Genomic DNA, 25,240 nt, shown 5'->3' on the forward strand with positions numbered 1-25,240 from the left:
GGACTGAGCTACCGCAGCCCTGCGAACAAAAAGCTTTCGCTGCATGCATGGATCCTAATGACCCCACAACGTGTGGCTCGGCGCTGTCTGCAGGTCAGAGGGCAAGTCTCTGTGGTTTCTTTCACTGCTCTCAGCCTTGAAGGAAAATACAAGTTAAGTCAAATCTGTTAAACAAGGTGCCGCACAATTGATGCTACATGTATTTAAAACCACGATCTAGGAATTCACCGACAGAAATTCTTATGTTGTGTTTATGATCGGGTTTTTTTCTTCCTGGAAAATACAATATCTTTTCTATTTACGCCATTCTGGGTGGCACGGTGGCGCAGTGGTTAGTGCTGTTGCCTCACATCAAGAAGGTCCGAGGTTCGAGCCCCGGGGTAGTTCATCCCGGGTCGTCCTCTGTGTGGAGTTTGCATGTTCTCCCCGTGTCTGTGTGGGTTTCCTCCGGGGGATCCGGTTTCCTCCCACAGTCCAAAGACATGGAGGTCAGGTGACTCGGCCATACTAAATTGTCCCTAGGTGTGTGTGTGTGGGCCCTGTGATGGCCCGGCGGCCTGTCCAGGGTGTCTCCCCGCCTGCCACCCAATGCCTGCTGGGATAGGCTCCAGCATCCCTAAGACCCTGAGAGCAGGACAAGCGGTTTGGATCATGGATGGATGGATGGATGGATGGATGGATGGACGTCATTCTGCACTCGCCAGCCTATGCTAATAAGAATAGCCAATGAAGGAATAGCAGCGAGACTGAGAGAAGACCACTGGTCTTCTACCACCAAACTGAAACCAGCCAAAGGCATGTCAGCATCTTGTCAGTAATTTCTCAATGTTTTAGTCTTCAACAAACCGCACAAAGTGTATCTGGAAGTGGCCTCAGACAGACACAGGTGAGCACAGCAGCAAAACACAACATCCACATAGGCTCTACACATACATGTTAAAATGGGCGGGGAAAGTAGTCATCATCCATTCATTTTCAAATTTACATTTTTGATATGCAGTTAATTTGCACTGCAGAAACCCCACGTGGCATGAGTGACATTTAATCCTGAGATGGTGGCATGACTGAGTGACCGTGCCAGGAAGCGGCCAGCCTTGTGTAGACCTATAACAGAGCGGTGACAATGTCTTTCTGAAAGAGGGGTCTGACCCTTCTGTTCCGGGCTGAAGGGCCGGATAAAAAACATATCTTCCCCACAGTAGTGTCCTTCATGGTGTCATGTGAAGTTACCTGACAGGGAAAAGGTCTGGACCTCGTCTTCAAGCTGCTTGATCACAAACACACCTCGAGACGTCCGTTTCAAACTTCTCCATCGACGCTGTCCAACAACTCTTGCACAAAATGAAAAGACACTGACGTTATCTGCACTTGGTGTGGCCTTGTTAGTGAGGCGGCCTTACACTCGCTGTGGACCGCTCCTTGTGCTGGGACTTTCTGCATAGACTTTGCTCGGTATATATGCGTTGTAACACTTCTCTCTGATTTCCACTACTCTGCAAGTTTGGTTCCTACGACGTGTGCAATTCAGAACAAAAACAACTTATTGTTTTATGAATCTTTTCATTATTTTGGCAAAATTCCACATTCACAAAAGTGAAATTTCTAACAGAAAACCTCTATTGGAAATGTTTGTAGATGAAGTGCAACAGCACATACAAACCATTCAGCACGCTGCAGCCCCCGAAGCCTTCACCACTCGGTCTGGACGTGTGTAAACTCTAGAGTCTGAAGTGCTGAGCCTCTTTATTTTATTTTTTAATTCATCTTATGTTTTATTAACCCCCTGGCATACATGTCTGTACATATGGGCGCTGACTGACTCACGTTGATTAATCTTGCAAATAAAACGTGCTTTAAAAAAGGGTTTATAATAGATTGCTGCTCTCTGGTGGTTGCGACGAGACACTGCAGCTGTAAATGCGGCGAATACGGCGACGTGCCCTCCAAACGACGCCGCGAAGAGAGCTGCGTAATGATTGACAGGCGGAGGGAAACGGAGTAAATATTAACAGAGGTGAACGAACCCGAACCCGAGAAAAGCACGAACTATTTACCGTCCAACCGACGGTTAAACGGCCCGTCTCCCCCTCCCGGCGCGGTGTTCGTCCGAACCAAGCGGGGTCCTTTTACCACGGTCCCTAAAACCTCCGCTTCCGCCGCGCCCTTTGACCCCGCCGGCACGACGCCGCCTTCAGTATGCGCTGGCTGACGGAAGCGGCGCTGCGTCCGCTCCGGTACCGGGACTTTAGCGGAGCCCGCCTGTTGTCCGGTGCGGCCCGCGTAGCTCGTCGGAACATGTCCGCTCAGCGGAAGAAGCCGGAGTCGGTCCTGGGGACCATGGCGTTCGGGGGACGCGCCGACGCGGCGGCCGGCTCGCGGCTGGTCGGCGAGTTCGTGCGGCGGGGCCACCGGCTGGTGGACACGGCCTTCATGTACGCGGACGGCCGGTCGGAGAGCATCCTGGGGGACCTGCGGCTGCCCGGCACCGGTACCCACACGCAACACGACGGGATAGCCAAGCAGGGGCGCCCCCAGAAATCTTTCATAGGGGGGGGGGCACTGAAAATGTTGGGGTGGCGCACCAAAACCAAAAGCCATGGCTGAATTTGGGGAATTCTGTGCTGCTGTTGTTGTAGTGTACTGTACTATAGGCTAGTGGGGAAACTGTCAAGATGAGAGTTAAGAAACATATACATTACTGATTTACATGAACAGCACCTCATGTAAGATATCACATAGAAGCACATTATGCATATGCCACTCGTGGCTGGGGGGGCAGGGATAGTATCAGTGGCCACCCCTTGGGGGGCGCCACTGTAGGAAAGACTGGTTCTCACTCGGGCCCTCTGGTACCACCGGAGCCGCTGGGTTCTAAACTTGGCACCAAGAGTAAGGAGATGTGTGTGTGGTGGATGATGTCTTCGGTGTAACAATGGTTCTGGGCAGTACATCCTCTAGCGCAGTGTTTCTCAACCGGGGGTCCGCGGACCCCTAGTGGTCCGTGGTGTAATTGCAAGGGGTCCGTGAAAATAAAATATCTTTAAAAAAAGATCCTGTGACATTTATAGAAATAGGATTATTTTACTCAAATGTGACTGAGACCTTTATCTACCTAAACTATAAAGGGTAACAGGACTTTTTTCTCTAATTACATCTGTTTCACAAGTGTAATTTATTGTATTTTAATAAGAGATCTCGCTCCCGTTTGCATTGTTAAAAGTTACTGCATAAAAATTTGTTTTGTTACATATATCTGAAAGTTACTGAATACATATTCTGTTTTGTTACACATATCTGAAAGTTACTGCATAAGAATTCTGTTTTGTTAACTATATCTACGTTACAACTGAAAGCTCTTATTTTTGCCCCAAAGAGTGAATAAATGCTGTAATGCCATTTAAAATGCAGTTTCTACGGTTTCTATCAAATTGCAACCCCCCTCCCCCAAGATCAGGTGGAGGGGTCCTCAGGGTAGATCAAAAATACGCAGGGGGTCCAGGACCCCAAAAAGGTTGAGAACCACTGTTCTAGCAGGCAGCTGGTGGGCAGCACCTGCGGTACCAGAGGCTCAACACAAGAGTCAACAGCAGCAGCAAGAGAAGCTGCTTGGCAGATGTGGCACATGTGTCATGAGCACAGCCCACATGCTCAGCTCTGCTGCTCATCCCACAGGTGCAGGTGCCTTACACATGTGGCGCCATTTAAAAGGCAAATAAACAGGCTTTCCAACCGTGTAAGATTTACTGCCAAGAAGCATCGTTACAACAAAGACATCCTCTACCAAACACACATTTTTGTGCGAAGTATACTGTACTAGCTAGCTAGTATCTTTAACGTGTAGCAGACCCATGCACGCGCTTGAATATGTACACACACAGAACCACCTGAGCAGCAATAACGACTGGCAAAATATAACATACACGATTATAAACGAGGCGTTAACGCTCCACACATCAATCTTATCACTAAATCTAAGGGCACCTCTACACTTAAGTGTGATTTATTTATAAGATTCCAGCACATACAACAACATAAAACACAAACGTAAGTTTTAAAAGAAGGCACCTACCAGCACACTTCCACCTGCACCTACCAGCAAACGGGTAGAAAGTCTCAAGAGACATTAAGTAGGACGCGTCCTTGTTTGTCTTTGATTCAAAATTCCTCGGAATAATAATAATCTAACCAAAACGCTTCCATTTTCTCATCGAACACCGCCTTGCTCCACCCACACGCACATCACAGGTGCGCCGTGGGGGCTGGACGGTTTCACGCTTGTTCGATTCTCATATCAAATTAGTTTCAAGTGGGTTAGTTCCTTGTGGTCCAGTATAATGTTGACATTCATCCAGTTTCATCTGGAGCTGAAGCCAGGAACAGAAATGTTATGAACGCCGCTACCCTGCCTCGTCAGGTGGGGCAGCTTATGAAACAAAACAAAATTTGTAATATTAAGATAAAGAATATTTGTATTTTCATCTCCCCTGATGTGCGCTCTCTTGTGCCGATATAGTCAAATCAAACTTTACTCGTAAAGCCCTAAATCATGATTCAGTTTCAGAGAGCTTTACTGTCACATGAGATTCTCCAGGAATTAAAAGACATATTGGTGCCGTTGTCTGAAATGATGAGGTATTCATTACTGCCGAGTAACCCGGGTCACCTCAGCACGCTCGTCCTAGTTCATCTCCCTATGTTTTATTTGTGACAGTGAGTATCGCCACCAAGGCCAACCCCTGGGACGGGAAGACACTGAAACCAGAAAGCGTTCGTTCCCAGCTGGAGACTTCCCTGAAGAGGCTGAAGACAGACTCTGTGGATCTCTTCTACCTCCACGCTCCAGACCACGAAAACCCCATCCAGGACACCCTGAAGGCCTGCGATGACCTTCACAAAGAGGTACCGAGACTGGCCACCCCACCAACCATAAACATCCTAATGGGAATGGCGTCCGGGTGGCATAGCGGTCTATTCCGTTGTCTACCAACACAGGGATCGCCGGTTTGAATCCCCGTGTTAGCTCCGGCTTGGTTGGGCGTCCTTACAGACGCAGTTGGCCATGTCTGCGGGTGGGAAGCCGGATGTGGGTATGTGTCCTGGTCACTGCAATAACACCTCCTCTGGGCGGTCGGGGCACCTGTTCAGGGGAGAGGGGGAACTGGGGGGAATAGCGTGATCCTCCCACGCGCTAGGTCCCCCTGGTGAAACACCTCACTGTCAGGTGAAAAGAAGCGGCTGGCGACTCCACATGTATGGGAGGAGGCATGTGGTAGTCTGCAGCCCTCCCTGGATTGGCAGAGGGGGCGGAGCAGCGACCGGGACGGCTCGGAAGAGTGGGGTAATTGGCCAGGTACAATTGGGGAGAAAAGGGGCACAAAAAACAAAACAAAAAAAATCCCAAAAACATCCTAATGGGAATAACCCAGTGGCAAAGCATGCTGAAGTCAGAAATCAAATTTGGGAAGTCGGGCAAGATTCACCAACCTTAGGTTTTACGAGATACGCTGGTCCAACATAATGAAACAGACAACAAACTGTAAAATGCTTTTTCAACAATCAAAACACAAGTCAACCCAGCTCTTTCCTAGCGTTGTGCGATCTGTTTGCGGTGTGACTCTTACATGCGTGAACAGTTTGGTGTGTGGTCACCAGTTTGCTCATGCAGATAAGAGCTCATCTTTGCAGTAGACATTGCTCACAAACACGCCGTTCTTGTGTCCGTCTGGTTTTTCCAAAATACCTGGCGAGGTCAGAAAATCAGAACTCTCCAAACTGAAAGGAGTGCAGCATCACTGTAATACACAGTACCCCAGAGATACTCCGTGGACTAACATGAGGGCAGAGTACAAGTTTGATATTTTTCCTAGTTTCGATTTAACAGGAGGTCATAGTTAATTTTTAACTCTCTGCTTCCAGGGGAAATATAAGGAGCTGGGCCTGTCCAACTATGCGTCATGGGAAGTGGCTGAAATCGTGACAATCTGTAGATACAACAACTGGATCGTTCCCACCGTCTATCAGGTAATAACGCACAATTATGACACTCTTACATCAAATGTGCATCCATTTCATATTATTCCAGTCACGTAAGCATCACATGCACTATATTACACTGTGACCCCACTACAGTGAAATTAACAGACCAATGTCAAGTCACATTTTATTGAATAGGGCATCTGGGCAGTGTAGTGGTCTATTCCGTTGCCTACCAACACGGGGATCGCCGGTTCAAATCCCCGTGTTACCTCTGCCTTGGTTGGGCGTCCCTACAGACACAACTGGCCGTGTCTGCGGGTGGGAAGCCGGATGTGGGTATGTGTCCTGGTCGCTGCACTAGCGCCTCGTCTGGTTTGTCAGGGGCGTCTGTTCGGGGGGAGGGGGGACTGGGGGGAATAGCGTGATCCTCCCACGCGCTACGTCCCCCTGGTGAAACTCCTCACTGTCAGGTGAAAAGAAGCGACTGGCGACTCCACATGTATCGGAGGAGGCATGTGGTAGTCTGCAGCCCTCCCCGTATCGGCAGAGGGGGTGGAGCAGAGACCGGGACGACTCGGAAGGAGGGGGGGAAATTGGACAGGTACAATTGGGGAGAAAAAAAAATTATTGACTAAGTACATATAGAAATGTTAGTCTGGTCAGATGCTGAAAAGAGATAGAAGATCACATTCGAGAAAATCATTTAGAAGAAGAGTAGAATGTCTAATAAAAGTTTATCTAAGAATATTTAGGAATATCGACTGGGCAAAGTAGTAACGGACTTCAGGGCACCAATTGGTTTGTTTGAGCAGCGTGAACAATTAAAACTGTCAATAGAAAATCAAACATTACTTTGAATTTCCTTCAAAACATCTCCATAAACTGTAACTTGATCTGCAATCACCCACAGGGAATGTACAACGCTACTACGAGACAGGTTGAGACGGAGCTGCTGCCCTGCCTCAGATACTATGGCATCAGATTCTATGCATACAATCCTCTGGCAGGTACTGTACTGCACACACCCACTATATGATCAATTTCACTCCAAAATGAGAGATTCGGGGCTCACGAGTTGATCATGTTGACCTTCAGTGAGAGTTGAGCTGGCTTCCCTCTTTCTCTGCAAGTGGATTTCAAAAACATCTGGCCGGCCCAAACGGGTCCAAAAAAAGTGTGGTTGGTGCAGTCACAGCTTAGCAGACTGATCTAAGGTGGCCTGGTGGTGAAGACGCTACACAGCAAAATTGTAAATGATGGCGGTGGCCGAGACAAAGCTGTACATCTAACGCTGGGTTTATACAACCTGCGGGAAGGGAGGTTACTCGGACAATGTTAGCAGAGGTTTTTTTTTAAACTGGATGCAGAGTATCTGCATGTTTCCCTATGTGTAACAACCTGAAGTGACTAAACACAAAACCATTCCAACCCTCACCTATGGTCATGAGCTTTGGGTAGTGACCGAAAGGGTGAGATTGCGGATACAAGCGGCTGAAATGAGTTTCCTCCGTAGGGTGTCTGGGCTCAGTCTTAGGGTGAGGACCAGCGAGGGTGAGGGTGAGGACTAGGGTCAGTCGAGGGTGAGGACCTCGGACATCCGGAGGGAGCTCAGAGTAGAGTCGCTGCTCCTTCGTGTCGAAAGGAGCCAGCTGAGGTGGTTCGGGCATCTGATTAGGATGCCTCTGGGCACCTTCCTTTGGAGGTTTACCGGGCACGGCCAACTGGGAGGAGACCCCGGGGTAGACCCAGAACTCACTGGAGGGACTACATGTCCAATCTGGCCTGGGAACACCTTGGGATCCCCCAGGAGGAGCTGGACGGCATTGCTGGGGAGAGAGACGTCTGGAGTGACGTACTGCCACCGCGACCCGACCCCGGAGGAGCGGCTGATAATCAGATGAAATGAGATGGTGACAAAACCATTTTCATTTGAAAAGTAATAATCCATAGAGGATCAGATGTTTATCATCTCTGGTTAATTTTAATATACATTAGTGCTCATAGAGGTGATAAACAGTAAAAGTTATGAAGCTGGGATGAGATGTTCTACAACATGGCCACCTTCAGTCTAACCCACATCTCCATCACTGTCCTCTACATCTACACCCCTTTACTTTTTTTTTTTTTTTTATAAATTTATTTCTGATTTTTCCCTTTTTTCTCTCCCAATTTAGTGGCCAATTGATCCCTATTTTAATTCAAACACCCACCCTCGTATTGCATGCGTTCGCCAACTGCATCTCTCCGGCCGGCAGTCTCGAAGGAAAGCGCCTCCCCACTTTCGTGACAAGGCGAATCCAAGCCGAACCACTGTTTTTCCGACACACACAGAGACGCATTCACATGACGAACACAAGCCGACTCCGCCCCCCTCCCGAAGACAGCGTTGCCAATGATTGCTGCTTCATCGAGTCCGGCCATAGTCGGATCTGACGAGACCGGGGCGCGAACCCCAGTCCCCAGTGGGCAACTGCATCGACACCAAGCCGATGCTTAGACCGCTACGCCACCGCGGACCTGTCTACACCCCTTTACAGTGGCTTCAGAAAGTATTCAGACCCCTTCACTTTCTGTACACTACTACTATTACTACTTTTGGCTGCTTTCTTCACACTATTGTAGATTTAATTTGAAATGGATTTGCCCATCAATGTAAACTCAATAAACCATAACGACAAAGTGAAAATGTGTTGAGAAATGTATTAAAATCAAAAACTTAAGTCTCGTTTATGTAAGTATTCAGACCCTTACTTTGAAGAAGTAGTCTCTACAAGCTTTACACACCTGGATTAGGGCAGTTTAATCCATTCTTCCTGGCAAATACTCAAGCTCTGTCAGATTGGATGGGAGGCATCTGTGAACTGCCATCTTCAGATCTCTTCACAGATGTTCTGTGGGGTTTTAGTCTGGGCCACTCAAGGACAGTCAAGAGACTTGTCCTGAAGCCAGCCCAGCGTTGTCTTGGCTGTATGCTCCAGGGTCATTGTTGTATTGAAAGGTGAACCATCACCCCAGTCTGAGGCCACGTGCACTCTGGAGGCGGTTTTCTTCACGGAACTCTGTATTTTGCTGTATTCATCCTTCCCTCAGTTCTGACCAGTTGTCACTGTTCCTGCTGCTGAGGAACACCCCCAGAGCATGGCGCTGCCACCACCGTGCTTCACCGTAGGGGTAGTATCAGCCAGGTGATGAGCAGTGCCTGATGTTCTGATATAATACTTGGAGTTCTGCCCAGAGTTCAATTTTTGTCTTATCAGACCAGAGAATTATTTTTTCCTCATGCCCTCAGAGTCCTTTAAAAATGCAGTTTGGAAAATTCCAACTGGGCTGTCATTATGCCTTTTACTCACGAGTGCCTTTCGTCTCACCACTCTACCATGAAGTCCTGATTGATGGAGTGCTGCTGAGATGGTCATCCATCCGGCAGGTTCTCCCATCTCTGCAGAGGACTTCCAAAGCTCTTTTAGACCAACCGTTTGGTTCTTGGTCACCTCCCTGACCAAGGCCCTTCTTGCCTGATTACTCAGTTTGGCCGAATGGCCAATACTAGGAAAAGTCTTGATAGTTCCAAATGTCTCCTATTGAAGCCACCGTGGTCCCGGGAACACACAACGTTTTAGAAATTGTGTTATACCCTTGTCCTGATCTATGCTTTTCCACAATTTTATGACGATGGTCTACGGAGAGTTCCTTGGACTTGATGGCTTGGTTTTTAGCTTGACATGCCATGTGAATTGTGGGACCTTATATAAACAGTTGTGTGCCCTTTTAAACTATGTCCAGTCAATTCAGTTTGTCACAGATGGACTCCAGTCAAGTTCTAGGCACACTAAAAGGATAATTAAAGCAAACAGGATGCACCTGACCACAATTCGGAGTGCCACAGTGAAGGGTCTGAGTACTTACGCAAATGAGAGATTACGGTTAAATTTGCCAAAAATTCCTAACATTTCTTTTCACTTTGTCATTATGGGTTATCACTACTGCTCAAGTGAAGGAGTTCAAGTATCTCGGGGTCTTGTTCACGAGCGAGGGTAGGATGGAGCGGGAGATCAACAGGCGGATTGGTGCAGCATCAGCAGTAATGCGGATGTTGTACCAGACCGTTGCGGTGAAGAGGGAGCTGAGCTGGAAGGCAAAGTTCTCAATTTACCGGTCACGGAGAATTTTTTTTTCATAGTGTAGAATCTTTCACTTTTCTGCCACGAGTGAGAAAATTAAGAATTGGCAATTATAATCCTAATGAGTATAACCAATATGACTCAAATATTTGACAATGGCTTTCAACAATAAATTGTTTTACAAAAATGGCTTAAAGGTCATCGTCAAAGTCCCGTGGCTGTAATTCCGCTGTTCTACCACCAGGGGGCCTCCTAACAGGGAAATACCATTATGAGGACAAAGATGGTTCCCAGCCTGCAGGACGCTTCTTCGGAAACAACTGGGCTGAAGCCTACAGAAACAGGTGAAGGCCAACTGTGTGCCATTAACTTCTTTCACAAACAGTCTCACCTTTTTGAAATATTGTGTTTTGCAGTTATTTAAAGCTACAATCCTGAATTTCCTAGGTTTTTTTTGTAATACTGTTGTCTCCTATGTAGGTGTTGGTATAAGTAGTATTGTTTGAACGCCATTCAAAATGAGTGAGAGTCAGCAGGGCTGTTGGACCTGAGTTTTACGTACTGATGTTGTACTATGTGTTGGTAAAGGTCTACCAGCTTCTGTCACATCAGCTTGTTAGACGCAACTTCACTTCAAACTCCACGCTACCTGCCTTCTTCCTTATTTGGTTGCTATGACGACGACGGAATGTGCCCTATCATTTTTCTACCAGACACCAACCATTCACGTCACATACTGCTAAAAACTCTGCAGATCTGGATGTTTGTAGATTAGTTATGAACTTAAATACACCAGAGATAGAAAATATCAGAAAGGACATTTATTTAAATCAATCGGCTCTGTGCATAACTGTAGCCTGCTGACTTCCTGTTTCTACTGCAGCGGTCATACCAGTTTCCTGTTTGTTGGCGTGTGCTGTTGACAATGGCATATTTTTCGCGATGGCTGCAAGATTTACCATGGATAAATGTCAACCACATGCACACAACTGTCCACACACTTTCACCTTCACCTACCAGCACACGGGTGAAAAGTTTCAAGTTGTACATATCAAGTTACATCCACAATTATGAGGATGGATGGATGGAATTATGGACAGAATTGTGGAATTTTGGTGGGAGTGTCCATGTCTGTATTATGGTCTTAGCAAATGATACTTGAGGACAGATTGCACAGTGTTCCTATCTGGTGTTGTGTTTTTGTGTCAGGTACTGGAAGCAGAGCCATTTCCAGGGAATAGATTTGGTTCACGAAGCCCTGGAGACAGCCTATGGGTCGGAAAAACCCACCCTGACGTCTGCTGCGATACGCTGGATGTACCACCACTCCCAGCTCAAGGTAAATACGCTGCATTTACAACAGGCAGTTTCAGATCATCTTTAAAAACAAAGGTGATCTGAAACTGAACACTGGTCTTGGTGTTAGTTCGTCTGTAGCTTTGATACTGAACACTGATAAGGAAATGTCTTGATGCGTGCTCACTAATCCAGGTAAGAAACTCAAAGAAGGTTGAATCAGTTCATCTGGACACAACATTTATTGACAGATACGTTCCATCACTCATCTAAGGGCCCAGACACACCAAACCGACTAGCGGCGACGAAGGCCAACTGTTGCGTTGCCTCATGTCGCCTGCTGTCGCCTGCTGTCTGGGCCAAAAAGTAGCACTTGAACACACCGCAAAGACTACAGCTGACAGCCAACTAGCATGTACGTTCTGCACTGATTTGCTAAGCTGAACAGCCAATCAGTGACCTCTCTCACCGACGGGCTCCGCCAATTCAACATGCTGAATCGGCCGAAAAGCTGCCGACAGGGGTCCGACGGCGCGGGACACACCGCAAAAACTAGGGTCACAGATGCTCACTGACGGCCCGACATTGGCCAACTGTCAGCCTGGTGTGTCAGGGCCCTAAGTGACCTCTTCAGTCTCAACTGACTGCAGGTGTCCCCACCCTTATAAACAATACAGTGGTAGAAGGACCCAAACCAACAACCAGTTTCATATGCAAATATGTGTGACCATTAACTAGAGTTACAATGTGTACTGTTCACTGAGGACTAGGGAATGCTGCAATCACAGCATTGTAAGATGGTGACTGATGTACTCTTAGCCCCCCCCCCACACACACACACACATTAAACAGGCCCTGGTTAAGTGCGGTTATCCTAACTGGCGTTTGTCAAAGCCAGGAAGACACCCAAACAGTACACCAGCCGATCAAAGAGAGGAGAAGGACAACAGCTGTCTCAGCGTAAACCAGTGGTGATTCTGTATGTGGAGGGAATGTTAGAACAGTTGAGACGTGTATTTTCAAAACACCACATCTCAGTTTTCAAACCCCAAAACACGGCGTGCCAGAAGTTGGTCCACCCAAAGTATCAGGTCCCCTGGCACAAACAGGGCAATATAGTGTACACTGTTAAGTGCCAGGAGGATTGCTGTGACTTGTATATTGGGGAAACCAGACAGACGCTGGCCAAGAGGATGGCACAACACAGGAGAGCTAACACGCCAGGCCAGGACGCCACAGTCTACTCCATCTACAAACCAGTGGTCCCTCTTTCAAGGATGATGTGCACATCCTTGAAGGGAGGAATGCTGGTTTGAACAGGGAGTCAAAGAGGCCATCTGTGTGAAGAGGGAATGACCATCCCTGAACCGGGGGGGGGGCTAAGAGTACATGTCACCATCTTACAATGCTGTGATTGCAACTATTCCCAAATCCTCTGTGAATAGCACACATGACCTTTGAAACTTTAGTTGATGGTCACACCTATATTTGCATATGAAACTGGTCAGTCGTTACGCAACTGTATTGTTTATAAGGGTGGGGATACCTGCAGTCAGTTTAGACTCAAGAGGTCACTTAGTTGAGTGATGAAACGTATCTGTCAATAAACGTTGTGTCCAGATGAACTGATTCTTTGACCGATGAAGAAAACGGCCAACACAGCAAACCTGATGTTAAGGTTTGTAATTTGGTTTCTTCTCTTTGGTTCAACCTGCAGGGTGACCTCGGGGACGGGGTCATCATTGGGATGTCCAGCATGGAGCAGCTTCAGCAGAACCTGTCTGCATCTGAGGAGGGCCCACTGGACCACAGGGTGGTGGAGGCCTTCAGACAGGCCTGGGACCTTGTGGCCCATGAGTGTCCAAACTACTTTCGCTGAAGGCACCGGCCATCCCTGTTCACCGCTATGAAGTCAGTCTCTCAACGATGGTACAATCAGACATCACCAGTAGAAGTGGACTTGTATGTACAAAACAGTACGCCTGACATAGATTTTGATTTAGTAGTTATAGAATATAGGACGCAGTTTCCCTTGATACAGAACGGCGTGGGGCGGTCCAAGATTTCTATGGATTAACGGCACTAATTGTAAATATGACAAGTTTATAATTTTGCAGAGAAAACTAACATTTTGAGGCCATTTGTTGACATTAACTAAACTGCTTCACTGTGACGAAATTGTTTTTAATAAACAAGCATAATTCACATCTGGGGTTTTTTTATGAATGAAAAGGCATTTTTAAAATTCCTTAAGGCAGAATAGTTGAGAATTTCCATTTGGTAAAAATTACATTTCCCATCAAGTCCAATTTCACATTTAGTCGTTTTTGTTGTTACTCGTGAACAACATCCTGGCCAGCATTAGAATCCAAAGGACAGATGTTGAGTAAATGCTTTCAGATAAAATAAAAAACACACATCATCAGACTGCACAGCGCCACGTGGGCTGTCGAGTGGATACCAACATGAACTTAATGTCTCCAGGTCGAGAATGTCAGGTCAAGTCAATTTTACTTGTATAGCCCAATATCACAAACTACAAATTTGCCTCAAGGGGCTTTACAGCAACACAACATCCTGTCCATAGACCCTCTCATCGGATAAGGAACACCTCCCTAAAAAAAACCTTTACCTGGGAGAAAAACTAGGAAGAAACCTCAGGGAGAGCCACAGAGGAGGATCTCTCTCCCAAGACGGACAGGTGACGGAAGATGAAGTCGGTAATCGCTTTGTTTCTGTCGAGGGCTGATGGATGATCCTGGACTGGGCCGGGGGAAACGACAAATAAAGTTTCTGATTTCTGATATTAGTTAAAAACATGTAGAGTCTCAGAATCTCAAGTTTCATTCCGCATCTTCCTCCTCTTCATCTTGATCAATGTGTATGGACTCTTCCTCGTCGACGATGTTCTCAAACTCGCCCGTTTCCGAATTCCACATGCACTTGATCTGCAATTTGAACTCGGCCATCTCGAAGCCAAATAGTTTCTGTGATGAAGAAGACAACCGCGTTGTTGGTGTGAGCCACACAGTACTGGTGTCTACACAGGTTTACGTTCAGGCATCACATTTTACCAACAGCTTGTTCATAGAAATGTGTCCGAGTGGAAATTTCAAAGACAAAATTACAGCATTTTAAATGAAAAACATAACTTTATAGCGCCACCTGTGTACCTTGCAGCATCTAAAAACTTAGCAAATAAAATATTTCTGTATAGAGCAACAAGCAGGAACAAACATCAGAAGAAGTAAAATCTGCCTACGGCTGGTCTGCAGGGTATTCATATGTAGTACTGAGAGAAATGTTCGACTCACCAGAATACGGGCCTGTTCTGGAGTCAGCGTGTCCCCCTCCTTACAAACCTTGTGATCTTTAAGTAGCGTCACGACTCCTAGGACATGCAAAAGAATTTATTGAATCACATTTACGCCATTAAAAAGCATTTATTTATTTGTTTGTTTGTTTAGCATTAAAATGCATCTCGCTTGATTGGAAAGCAGTTCAGTGTCACTTGTTCACTTCAGAATCCAAGTGCAACGGACTGCAATCCAGTTCCTTAAACATCTTAGAAAGGGAGTCCAGATGCATTTTAGCTTGAAGTTCGCCTGGCGTCTCACCTCCTCTCGAGACAGATAATCAGTAAAGCTATGCTGAGGAAGAGGAGTTTCCCTGTTGCCTGGGAAAGTGCTGGAGGAGTGTGATCTGATTTATATCCGGCGACCAAACTGGGGAGATTACACCGTGAATTCACCCGAGTGGCCAGAGCCTCTACTTCACTCAACCGAAGAGCAGGAGGCCTTTATTTGAGACACTTCAGACGTTATTTCTAATTTGTCCCTTTTTGGTTTTGGACCCTCCCCCCTTTTTCTCCCCAGTTGTACCCAGCCAATTGCCCCACTCTTCCGAGCCGTCTCGGTCTCTGCTCCACCCCCTCTGCCGACCCGGGGAGGGCTGCAGACTACCACATGCCTCCTCCCATACATGTGGAGTCACCAGCCGCTTCTTTTCACCTGACAGTGAGGAGTTTCACCAGGGGGACGTAGCGTGTGGGAGGATCACGCTATTCCCCCCCAGTTCCCCCTCCCCCGAGCAGGCACCCTGACCGACCAGAGGAGGCGCTAGTGCAGCGACCAGGACACATACCCACCCATAGACACGGCAAATTGTGTCTGTAGGGACGCCCGACCAAGCTGGAGGTAACACGGGGATTCGAACCGGCGATCCCTGTGTTGGTAGGCAACGGAATAGACCGCCACGCCACCCGGATGCCTCAATTTGTCCCTTTTTAAGTAGTATGTTAATATAGTTGTTTTTACCATAATGTTTAATTTCTAAATTAGATATACAGGAATTTTGCCGTTGTGGGACTTTGTATAAATCAGACGTGTCGTCAGAATAACATATTAACTGCCACTTCATTATTCTATTCTAACAACTGTGATCTGGTTATCTGGTTATTCGTTGTTGTACAGTAACACTGACTGTCACAGCCACATCGGCATCACATTTCAATGTTTCTTCCTGCTGGAGTTTTTTCCAACACGTATATGTTTGCCGCAGCACCAGTGTTCGTCCTACCCAGTCAAAACATCTCAACAGCGGTACACAAACTGGAGAGAGTCTCCAACCATGGTGAAGATGACTGGTAGTACGATGAAGCCTGACTCCATCACACACATGCAGGACTTAAAATCACTGACTTCAGCTTTAAAAAGTGAAACTCGGTTCAACAGAGTGGCGAGAACGGCTCGACTATGCTGTTGCACTGATGTGATTGATGCTGTGTAAAGTAGCTGAACTGACCAACGCCCTCGTTGTTTAAATAGCACATGCACTTAGGAAAAGCTATGGGCACTGGAAAAGTAGAACATAACATTTGGGTTTTAAGGTGATTTCGAACTAACGTATTTTTGCACGACACAGTATGCCAACTGTATTTGTATCGTTTTTCAACGCGACGAGTTGGTTGTAGCATTTACGTAGCTTAGCTTTACAGTTAACTGCTATCTGGGTTAGCTTAGTTTAGCTTAAGAGCTAACCACTATGTGAGTTAGCTTTGCTTGGTAACGAACCCTGTGATGGCCTGGTGGCCTGTCCGGGGTGTCTCCCCGCCTGCCACCCAATGACTGCTGGGATAGGCTCCAGCATCCCCGCCACCCTGAGAGCAGGATAAGCGGTTTGGATAACGGATGGATGACCACCTGACCCTTTTTGTGGGGTCACCACGTGGACCCACCACACACGGGCATGAGCATTGGGCTAAGGTGTAATGCAGGCCGGGTGGCAGGCAAAGGCAGGGGCCGGGGCGTGCCGACTTCCGGCATCGCAGATTGGTCCTTGGGATGTGGAATGTCACCTCTCTGGCAGGGAAGGAGCCTGAGCTGGTGTGGGAGGTGGAGCGGTACCAACTAGATATGGTTGGGCCCACCTCCACACATAGCACAGGCTCTGGTACCAAACTCCTGGAGAGGGGCTGGGCTCTTTACTTTTCCGGGGTTGGCCAAGGTGACAGGCTCCGGGTGTGTGTGTGTGGGGGGATACTCACCCTTTTTGTAACTACATTATTTAATTGGGGCCTGTCTTTATTTGTCCAAACAGGCTGCAACCCTGGCTGTTATTTGACAGAATAAATAGTATGCGGATGAATCACATCCAGATACCACATGGATGCGAGCTGCATAAAATCCAGAGTGTGACTGGGCCAGTGTCAAGTCATCTATCCTGGTGAAATGGTCGTAAAACAGACTGACGTGTCTGTGTGTCAAGTATAAACTGGTGGCCCCCGACAGTGAACCAGACGTTAAACATAAACTGTACCCTTCTTGAGCGCGGTGGGAAGTCCTAACTGCCTCAGCTGGGGCTCCATGGAGTGGGGGAACTGCTCCAGGGGACCCTCATCCAGCATTACGTCCATTTGCGCCTGGTTACCCGCCCGTGCATAATCCAGCTCTTTGAAATGACTGAAATACCTTCAGAGAGAAAAGGTCATTTGGATAGACGATTAGTAACACACAGGTTATGCTGCGTATCCATCTTGTGTGACTTTTCCAATCAAGCATTTGACGTAAATTCACCCACTCTTGTACTTCGTCCTTGGTTTTATTTGTGAATAAGACCCCGACTTCTCCTCGAAGATGTTTGCTGACCTGCAAAGTACCATCAGTGATCAATTCTGTGGCATAAACTACAGAAAGTATAACGTCAACACTGGCAGGAATCCTGAGTGATTGGGATACCTTGTGTAAATTATCTTTGTATTCGTCTGTTTGACCTTTTCCGAGGGCCACAATCATGACCTTGTTTTTGCCAAAGAAAAACCTGTAAAAGTAAAGACAATCCAAACATTCAGAGGCAGTTTTGGCACACAAATTAAATCCATCTTAATGCGAAATCTGGCGGCGGCTTGATTTCCGTCTACCTGCTGTGTTTCCACGCCGTCCTGATGTCTTTCAGTTTGTTGTTCCTCATGTTGGCCACAGAAAATATGAACAAATTCTTGTACGTGTCCACACATTTCCGCAGCTGTAAAGGACAGACAGGACAATAGGGGTGTTTGCTAAAAGCTCCGTGCTTCCAGTACAACAATCTCAGGAAGACTCGAGAATACGGCATATTATTAACGCTATCTACTCACACATGCACACGTTGTGATTAAGATCTGGATGTGAGAATAATGAGTGTGTTTTGAGTAATGGTGATACTGAAACAACACAGCATCTCTTTGTTTTATGCCCTCATACCCCATTGTTCTGGAAACAATTTATGGAATGGTGAAGTAGAAAAATCACAACGCATATTATAGATCATAATAGTGTTATTTTTGGTGTGTTATTAGAAGATAAAAAAAATTGGACATGGTGATCAACGTTTTACTTATTTTAGCCAAATTTTTTATATTCAAAAGGCTAAATTCATTAACACTCCACCCATCTTCATGTGCTACTATAATGAAACTCAACTCTATATTAAGTCCCTGAAATTAATGAAATCAAAATGTGCCAAAGATCTCTATGGATTACTAGAAAATGATCTGACCAAGGTAATATCTTAAAAACTAACAATTGTTTAGCCCATCCTTAGGCGCTGATTGTGGACTTCAGGAGGTCTAGAAGCTGCAGCCATTCCCCCATACACATCAATGGGGTGGAAGTGGAGCGTGTCTCCAGCTTCAAATTCCTTGGAGTCCACATCAGCGAGGACCTCTCCTGGATATCAAACACCCAGGCCCTTCTGAAAAGGGCCCAACAACGCCTGCATTTCCTGAGGAGGCTGAGGAGCGCCCGTCTATCCCCCAAAATTCTCACCAACTTCTACCACTGCACCATAGAGAGCATCCTGACCATCTGCATCTCAGTGTGGTACGGCAACTGCACCTCAGTAGACCAGAAAGCTCTGCAGCGGGTCGTCAAGGCGGCCCAGCAAATCACCGGTACCCAGCTCCCAGCCATACAATACATTTATCACAAACGCTGCCTTCGAAGGGGTCTGAGCATCAGCAGAGACCCCACCCACCCACCCCAACCATGGACTGTTCTCCTCCCTGTGCTCTCGGAGGCACTACAGGAGCCTCAGAGCCCGCACTACCAGGCTCAAAAAGAGATTCTTTCCACAAGCTGTTGCCCACCTGAACCTGGATACCCACTGAATGTCTGTAGATATTTTTAAATATTTTGTACTCCAGCTCTTTTTTAACTTATCTTTGGTCTTCATGTGTGTATATCTTGTACTGTGTTTGGTCTTCATGTGTGTATACCTTATACTGTGTGTGGTCTTCATGTGTGTATATCTTGTACTGTGTTTGGTCTTCATGTGTGTATATCTTGTACTGTGTTTGGTCTTCATGTGTGTATATCTTGTACTGTGTGTGGTCTTCATGTGTGTATATCTTGTACTGTGTGTGGTCTTCATGTGTGTATATCTTGTACTGTGTGTGGTCTTCATGTGTGTATACCTTGTACTGTGTGTGGTCTTCATGTGTGTATACCTTGTACTGTGTGTGGTCTTCATGTGTGTATACCTTATACTGTGTTTGGTCTTCATGTGTGTATATCTTATACTGTGTGTGGTCTTCATGTGTGTATATCTTATACTGTGTGTGGTCTTCATGTGTGTATATCTTGTACTGTGTGTGGTCTTCATGTGTGTATATCTTATACTGTGTGTGGTCTTCATGTGTGTATACCTTATACTGTGTTTGGCCTTCATGTGTGTATATCTTGTACTGTGTGTGGTCTTCATGTGTGTATATCTTGTACTGTGTGTGGTCTTCATGTGTGTATATCTTGTACTGTGTGTGGTCTTCATGTGTGTATACCTTATACTGTGTGTGGTCTTCATGTGTGTATACCTTATACTGTGTTTGGCCTTCATGTGTGTATATCTTGTACTGTGTGTGGTCTTCATGTGTGTATATCTTGTACTGTGTGTGGTCTTCATGTGTGTATACCTTATACTGTGTTTGTGTATGTCTGTCTTGCACTGTTTGGTGAAGCCACAGCCCTCATTTCATTTTTACCATGTGCCTGCACATTGTTTTTAATGACAATAAACTGAATTATGATTTAGTTAGTTTATTATTTTAGTTCATTATTTAGTTTAGTTTTTCTATTCTGCTTAACTGATTTATTTTGTGCCTTGTGTAGTTTGTGTGCATGTTTTACAAGTCTCGTGGTGTCTGCTCATGTTGCTGCTCATGTTGCTGTGAATTTATCGCTTGAATTAAAAAACAAACCACGTCAAACACGACAACACACGCAGGGTCAGCACACCTACCTCTTCGATGAGGCTCTGCTTGGATTCCAGACCTTTCTTTGCTGTTTTGGTTAAGGAAACTGAGGAAGAGACGAGGAGAGCAGCGGTCAGTCAGCCAGCCAGTCAGCTGGCCATGCGTCTGCTAGCTAAAAGCTCCGCTCCGGCGGCATGCTAAGCTAACGCCGCCTCGCTAAGCCGCAGCGTTACGTTAACATGTCCCGCATTCTGCTGCCCACATGAAGCAAAGCGTGTGAGTAAAGTATAATTTAAACCCAGTTTCCTACTTTTCTTGTCTCTCTTCGACTTCGGCATGGTTCTCCTTAACGTGCTCGGCAAGACGGACGCGCATGTGACGAGAAAGGACCCCGAATGTTTCCCTTGAGTGAAGCTGACCAGTCGCCGCCTGACTAAAATTAAATATTAACGCGTCAACGAGGGCTAAAAAAAAATACTCTCCGTGGTTGCTGAAAACGGGACGAAAAAAAAGAGAAACGCATTAGAAACTAGTCTGTTAAAAATGTAAGCCGGGACACCCGCAGCGAATAAACTTTGTACCACTTTTCCAACAGGGCACCGGAAAGCCTCCCCGCGTGCAGGCGACGCCGTGTTATCCATGCGACGCGTCGAGCCGCCGTCATGATGGATGCGCCGCGCCGCCGAGACCCTTGAAGCCACATTCAGACCACTGTCGCAACCCGCATGTGGCTTGTGTTTGAATACATTTAATGGACTCAATGAACCAATAAGAGGTGAATTTAAGAGACACTGTGCTCTGCTGTTCCACACTCCTGACCTGACCTGACCTGACCGGACGGCTGCTGCACGCATCATCACCAGGGCTGGGTAGTAAAGGATTACATGTAACGGAGATCGTGTAATCAAATTACCAAAAAATTAGTAATTGTAATCAGGATAAACGTGTAATCGGCTCTGCGCATAACTCTAGTCCATTGTTTCTCAACCCAGTCCTCAAGGACCCCCTATCCTGCATATTGTCTTTGCAACCCTGAATAGGTACCTGTTTGTAGTTATTCAACCAATCAGCAATGAATTTTGTCAGACGCTGCACACCTTGCATAATTAAGTGCTGCGAACTGATTGGTCGAGTAAGTACAAGCAGGGCTACCTATGCAGGGTTACAATGAAAATCCGCAGGATAGGGGGTCCTTGAGGACTGGGTTGAGAAACACTGCTCTAGTCCACTGACTTCCGGTTTCTACTGCAGCGGTCATACCAGTTTCCTGTTTGTTGGCGTGTGCTGTTACCATGGATACATGTCAGCCACATGCGCACAACTGTCAAGTTACGTGCACAATTACGTCCAGAGTTGTGTGCATGTGGCTGACGTGTATCCATGGTAAATCTCATGGGTTCAGGGGGCAATTCACACAGAGCATTTTACACACGAGTCTATCTGAAACTCATTAACTAGATAGGCGTTTACAGGACAGAATCTATCTAAAAAAATAAATGTCCCTTATTTTATTAGCAAGAAGATGTTTGTACAGGAGACATTTTTCCAATTCCAGTTGCCAACAAAACCAGACCAGTAGTGGACGACAGTTATGTACAGAGTCGATTAGACGATAGTTACGTGGTCAAGGAATACGTGATTACATTTTTCATTACCTCTTTAAAATATGGCAGTTTTAAAATGATGACGCTTTTCTCCGTGATAACTGTTATAATGGCCTTTGATATGTGTAACTAATGTTCTGCTAACTGGTGGGGCTGCGGGGCAAAGTCCCCCTGTGGCCTTCGCCTACACACATCAGCGACCAAACTTAAACTAAAGACACAATACAGGACACCCACAGGCCTTAATAGCTGCATGTTATTATAACCAGCTGTAAATGCTGGATATGCAAAGTTTGCATTGGAAGTGTTTTGAGGTGTTTAAAGAGAAAAAAACAATATTTTTGGAGCTCTTCCGTGGCTCGGTCTTTTTTTTTTTAGTATTAGGTGCAATATTTTCAATGTTTGATTTTGAAGTAATCCAAAAGTATTCAGATTACAATACATTTTTTTTTAATCAAGTGGAAATTGCCAGCTGATTTTGTATTCGGTAACTGACTACATTTGAAAGTAATCTGACCCAGCCCTGATCGTCAGCGTGAGAATATGAAGACCGTCACGTCTGGGGGGGGGGGGGTCACAATAGATCACAGTCTCTACTCCGTCAGTGTCTGGCCCAGACCCTCTCACCCTATCTCACACCTATGTGCAGAATGAGAGGGCACCGTGCAAATTCCATCATGCTTAGCCAGCGTTGGTGTGAGAGAGGTGACGGTGCAGGAAGTATACATACACAACATACACACGGCCTGGTGGAGAGGCACTGCTCCGTACTCGGGCCGCATTAATTCATATACATAGATTCTTTGTGCTTCTGTAAAGTTGTCCTAGCTCCTTGCATACATAAGTATATATATATATTACGTATATACACTACCGTTCAAAAGTTTGGGATCACCCAAACAATTTTGTGTTTTCCATGAAAAGTCACACTTATTCACCACCATATGTTGTGAAATGAATAGAAAATAGAGTCAAGACATTGACAAGGTTAGAAATAATGATTTTTATTTGAAATAAGATTTTTTTTACATCAAACTTTGCTTTCGTTAAAGAATCCTCCATTTGCAGCAATTACAGCATTGCAGACCTTTGGCATTCTAGCTGTTAATTTGTTGAGGTAATCTGGAGAAATTGCACCCCACGCTTCCAGAAGCAGCTCCCACAAGTTGGATTGGTTGGATGGGCACTTCTTTGAGCAGATTGAGTTTCTGGAGCATCACATTTGTGGGGTCAATTAAACGCTCAAAATGGCCAGAAAAAGAGAACTTTCATCTGAAACTCGACAGTCTATTCTTGTTCTTAGAAATGAAGGCTATTCCATGCGAGAAATTGCTAAGAAATTGAAGATTTCCTACACCGGTGTGTACTACTCCCTTCAGAGGACAGCACAAACAGGCTCTAACAGGTACTATTTAATGAAGATGCCAGTTGGGGACCTGTGAGGCGTCTGTTTCTGAAACTAGAGACTCTAATGTACTTATCTTCTTGCTCAGTTGTGCATCGCGGCCTCCCACTTCTTTTTCTACTCTGGTTAGAGCCTGTTTGTGCTGTCCTCTGAAGGGAGTAGTACACACCGGTGTAGGAAATCTTCAATTTCTTAGCAATTTCTCGCATGGAATAGCCTTCATTTCTAAGAACAAGAATAGACTGTCGAGTTTCAGATGAAAGTTCTCTTTTTCTGGCCATTTTGAGCGTTTAATTGACCCCACAAATGTGATGCTCCAGAAACTCAATCTGCTCAAAGAAGTGCCCATCCAACCAATCCAACTTGTGGGAGCTGCTTCTGGAAGCGTGGGGTGCAATTTCTCCAGATTACCTCAACAAATTAACAGCTAGAATGCCAAAGGTCTGCAATGCTGTAATTGCTGCAAATGGAGGATTCTTTGACGAAAGCAAAGTTTGATGTAAAAAAAATCTTATTTCAAATACAAATCATTATTTCTAACCTTGTCAATGTCTTGACTCTATTTTCTATTCATTTCACAACATATGGTGGTGAATAAGTGTGACTTTTCATGGAAAACACAAAATTGTTTGGGTGATCCCAAACTTTTGAACGGTAGTGTATATACTTATGTATATACATGCTGCTGCAGGCCTCCATACCTTGCATATCAACGTTACCTACAGCAGTAACCCTTCGTATACACACAGAAATCCAAATTCTACGATACAAAGAGCACCAAGCACACTTTTCTTAGCTTCTGTGTTGTGTGGAGGAGTCAGCGGGCATCAAGTCGGATTCCTGGTTGTGACCAAACAGAGAAAACCTGGCCAGTACAAGTCCTTCTGACTGTGATCCATGTGTGCTCCCATGGATCAAAGCCAGAATCAGCTGACAGGATCTGAAGAGCGTTGTGGTTCTACAACTTCCGATGCTTCATCCAGCGTATGGACTGGAAATCTATACACTTCATTCTGTGGTTGGTTTGTGAATATGATCTCTCAGAGAACCATCACCATGAAATCTGGATTCCCACACAGCAAAGCTGCTGTGGCCCGGACCCGTCCCACACCGACACTTCATCCGGCCCACATACCGCCTGGAATGATGGCACTTGGGCGGTCCGCTCCTGTTTGCCTGATCTGGGCCAGAACCAAGCCATAGCAAGGCCACATGTGCCACATATTTGCCAAAGGTGGCCATATTTGTGTTGTGATATTTGGGCCATATTCACCGTTTACCACACGGGCCACTTCAGGGTCACATCCAGACCACATGTTGCCCAGAGCGCCGCATCTTTACCACAAAAGACCCACATGTGATGTGGCATATTTGGGCCATGTTTGCTGTCATACATGTGGGCCACTTCAGGCTCACATCCGTTTTGTCAGGGCCAGGAGAAGACCAGCAGTGCCACATGACTGCCTGAAGTGGCCCACATCCGGGTGCTGCCTGGCAGTGCTGCCCATCAGGCTGAGGAGGAAGAATAAAAGCAGGAGTAAACCGAGCAGGAAGACTCACCGCTCCGCTATGAGCAGCCTGGGCGTGTTAAACAGGAGTACAAGGTGTCATCAGAGCCCAGGGGCCACAGCAGCCCTGTCTCCGAGATCCCATCCCTCCCATCCATGACTGTTCCTCCTCCTGACTACTCCACCCCTCCACCTTTTATCTCCCACCCCCTCTTTTAATACTTCGATTTATCTCACCACGTTTCCGTCTACGCTTTTCTTACTCCGTTTCTCATTCTGTATCTTTTCTCTTTCCCGGTTTATTTACAAAGGATTGTGTGTGTGTGTGAGAGAGAGAGGGAGAGAGAAGTGAGAGAGGGAGAGAGAAGTGAGAGAGAGAAAGAGAGAGGGCAAGAGAGAGAGGGAGGGCGAGAGAGAGAGAGGGCGAGAGAGAGAGGGAGGGAGGGAGAGAGAGAGGGAGGGCGAGAGAGAGAGAGAGAGAGAGAGAGAGAGAGAGAGAGAGAGAGAGGGAGGGCGAGAGAGAGAGGGAGGGCGAGAGAGGGAGGGAGGGAGAGAGAGGGAGGGCGAGAGAGAGAGAGGGAGGGAGGGAGAGAGAGATAGAGAGA

The 25,240-nt window shown here is 46.3% G+C and overlaps 2 protein-coding genes across 2 annotated transcripts; one reads left to right on the forward strand and one right to left on the reverse strand.

The window, feature by feature from the left end:
- The first annotated feature begins 2,007 nt into the window (after positions 1 to 2,007).
- akr7a3 (aldo-keto reductase family 7, member A3 (aflatoxin aldehyde reductase)) lies at positions 2,008 to 13,598 on the forward strand. Its single transcript, XM_056272884.1, has 7 exons — positions 2,008 to 2,488; positions 4,712 to 4,899; positions 5,917 to 6,021; positions 6,887 to 6,983; positions 10,342 to 10,441; positions 11,307 to 11,436; positions 13,111 to 13,598. The coding sequence occupies exons 1-7, from the start codon at positions 2,197 to 2,199 to the stop codon at positions 13,270 to 13,272; spliced, it is 1,074 nt and encodes a 357-aa protein (XP_056128859.1). The 5' UTR covers positions 2,008 to 2,196; the 3' UTR covers positions 13,273 to 13,598.
- A 140-nt stretch (positions 13,599 to 13,738) lies between these two features.
- On the reverse strand, positions 13,739 to 20,498 carry mrto4 (MRT4 homolog, ribosome maturation factor). The gene is made up of 8 exons (XM_056272885.1): positions 20,429 to 20,498; positions 20,166 to 20,224; positions 17,812 to 17,915; positions 17,630 to 17,711; positions 17,472 to 17,539; positions 17,211 to 17,362; positions 14,708 to 14,784; positions 13,739 to 14,380 (listed from the first exon to the last, which is right to left on the reverse strand). Exons 1-8 carry the CDS (start codon positions 20,454 to 20,456, stop codon positions 14,237 to 14,239), a joined length of 714 nt encoding a protein of 237 aa, XP_056128860.1. The 5' UTR covers positions 20,457 to 20,498; the 3' UTR covers positions 13,739 to 14,236.
- Between the last annotated feature and the right edge of the window lie 4,742 nt (positions 20,499 to 25,240).

Source organism: Lampris incognitus, chromosome 2 (assembly GCF_029633865.1).
Source record: "Lampris incognitus isolate fLamInc1 chromosome 2, fLamInc1.hap2, whole genome shotgun sequence".
NCBI lineage: Eukaryota > Metazoa > Chordata > Actinopteri > Lampriformes > Lampridae > Lampris > Lampris incognitus.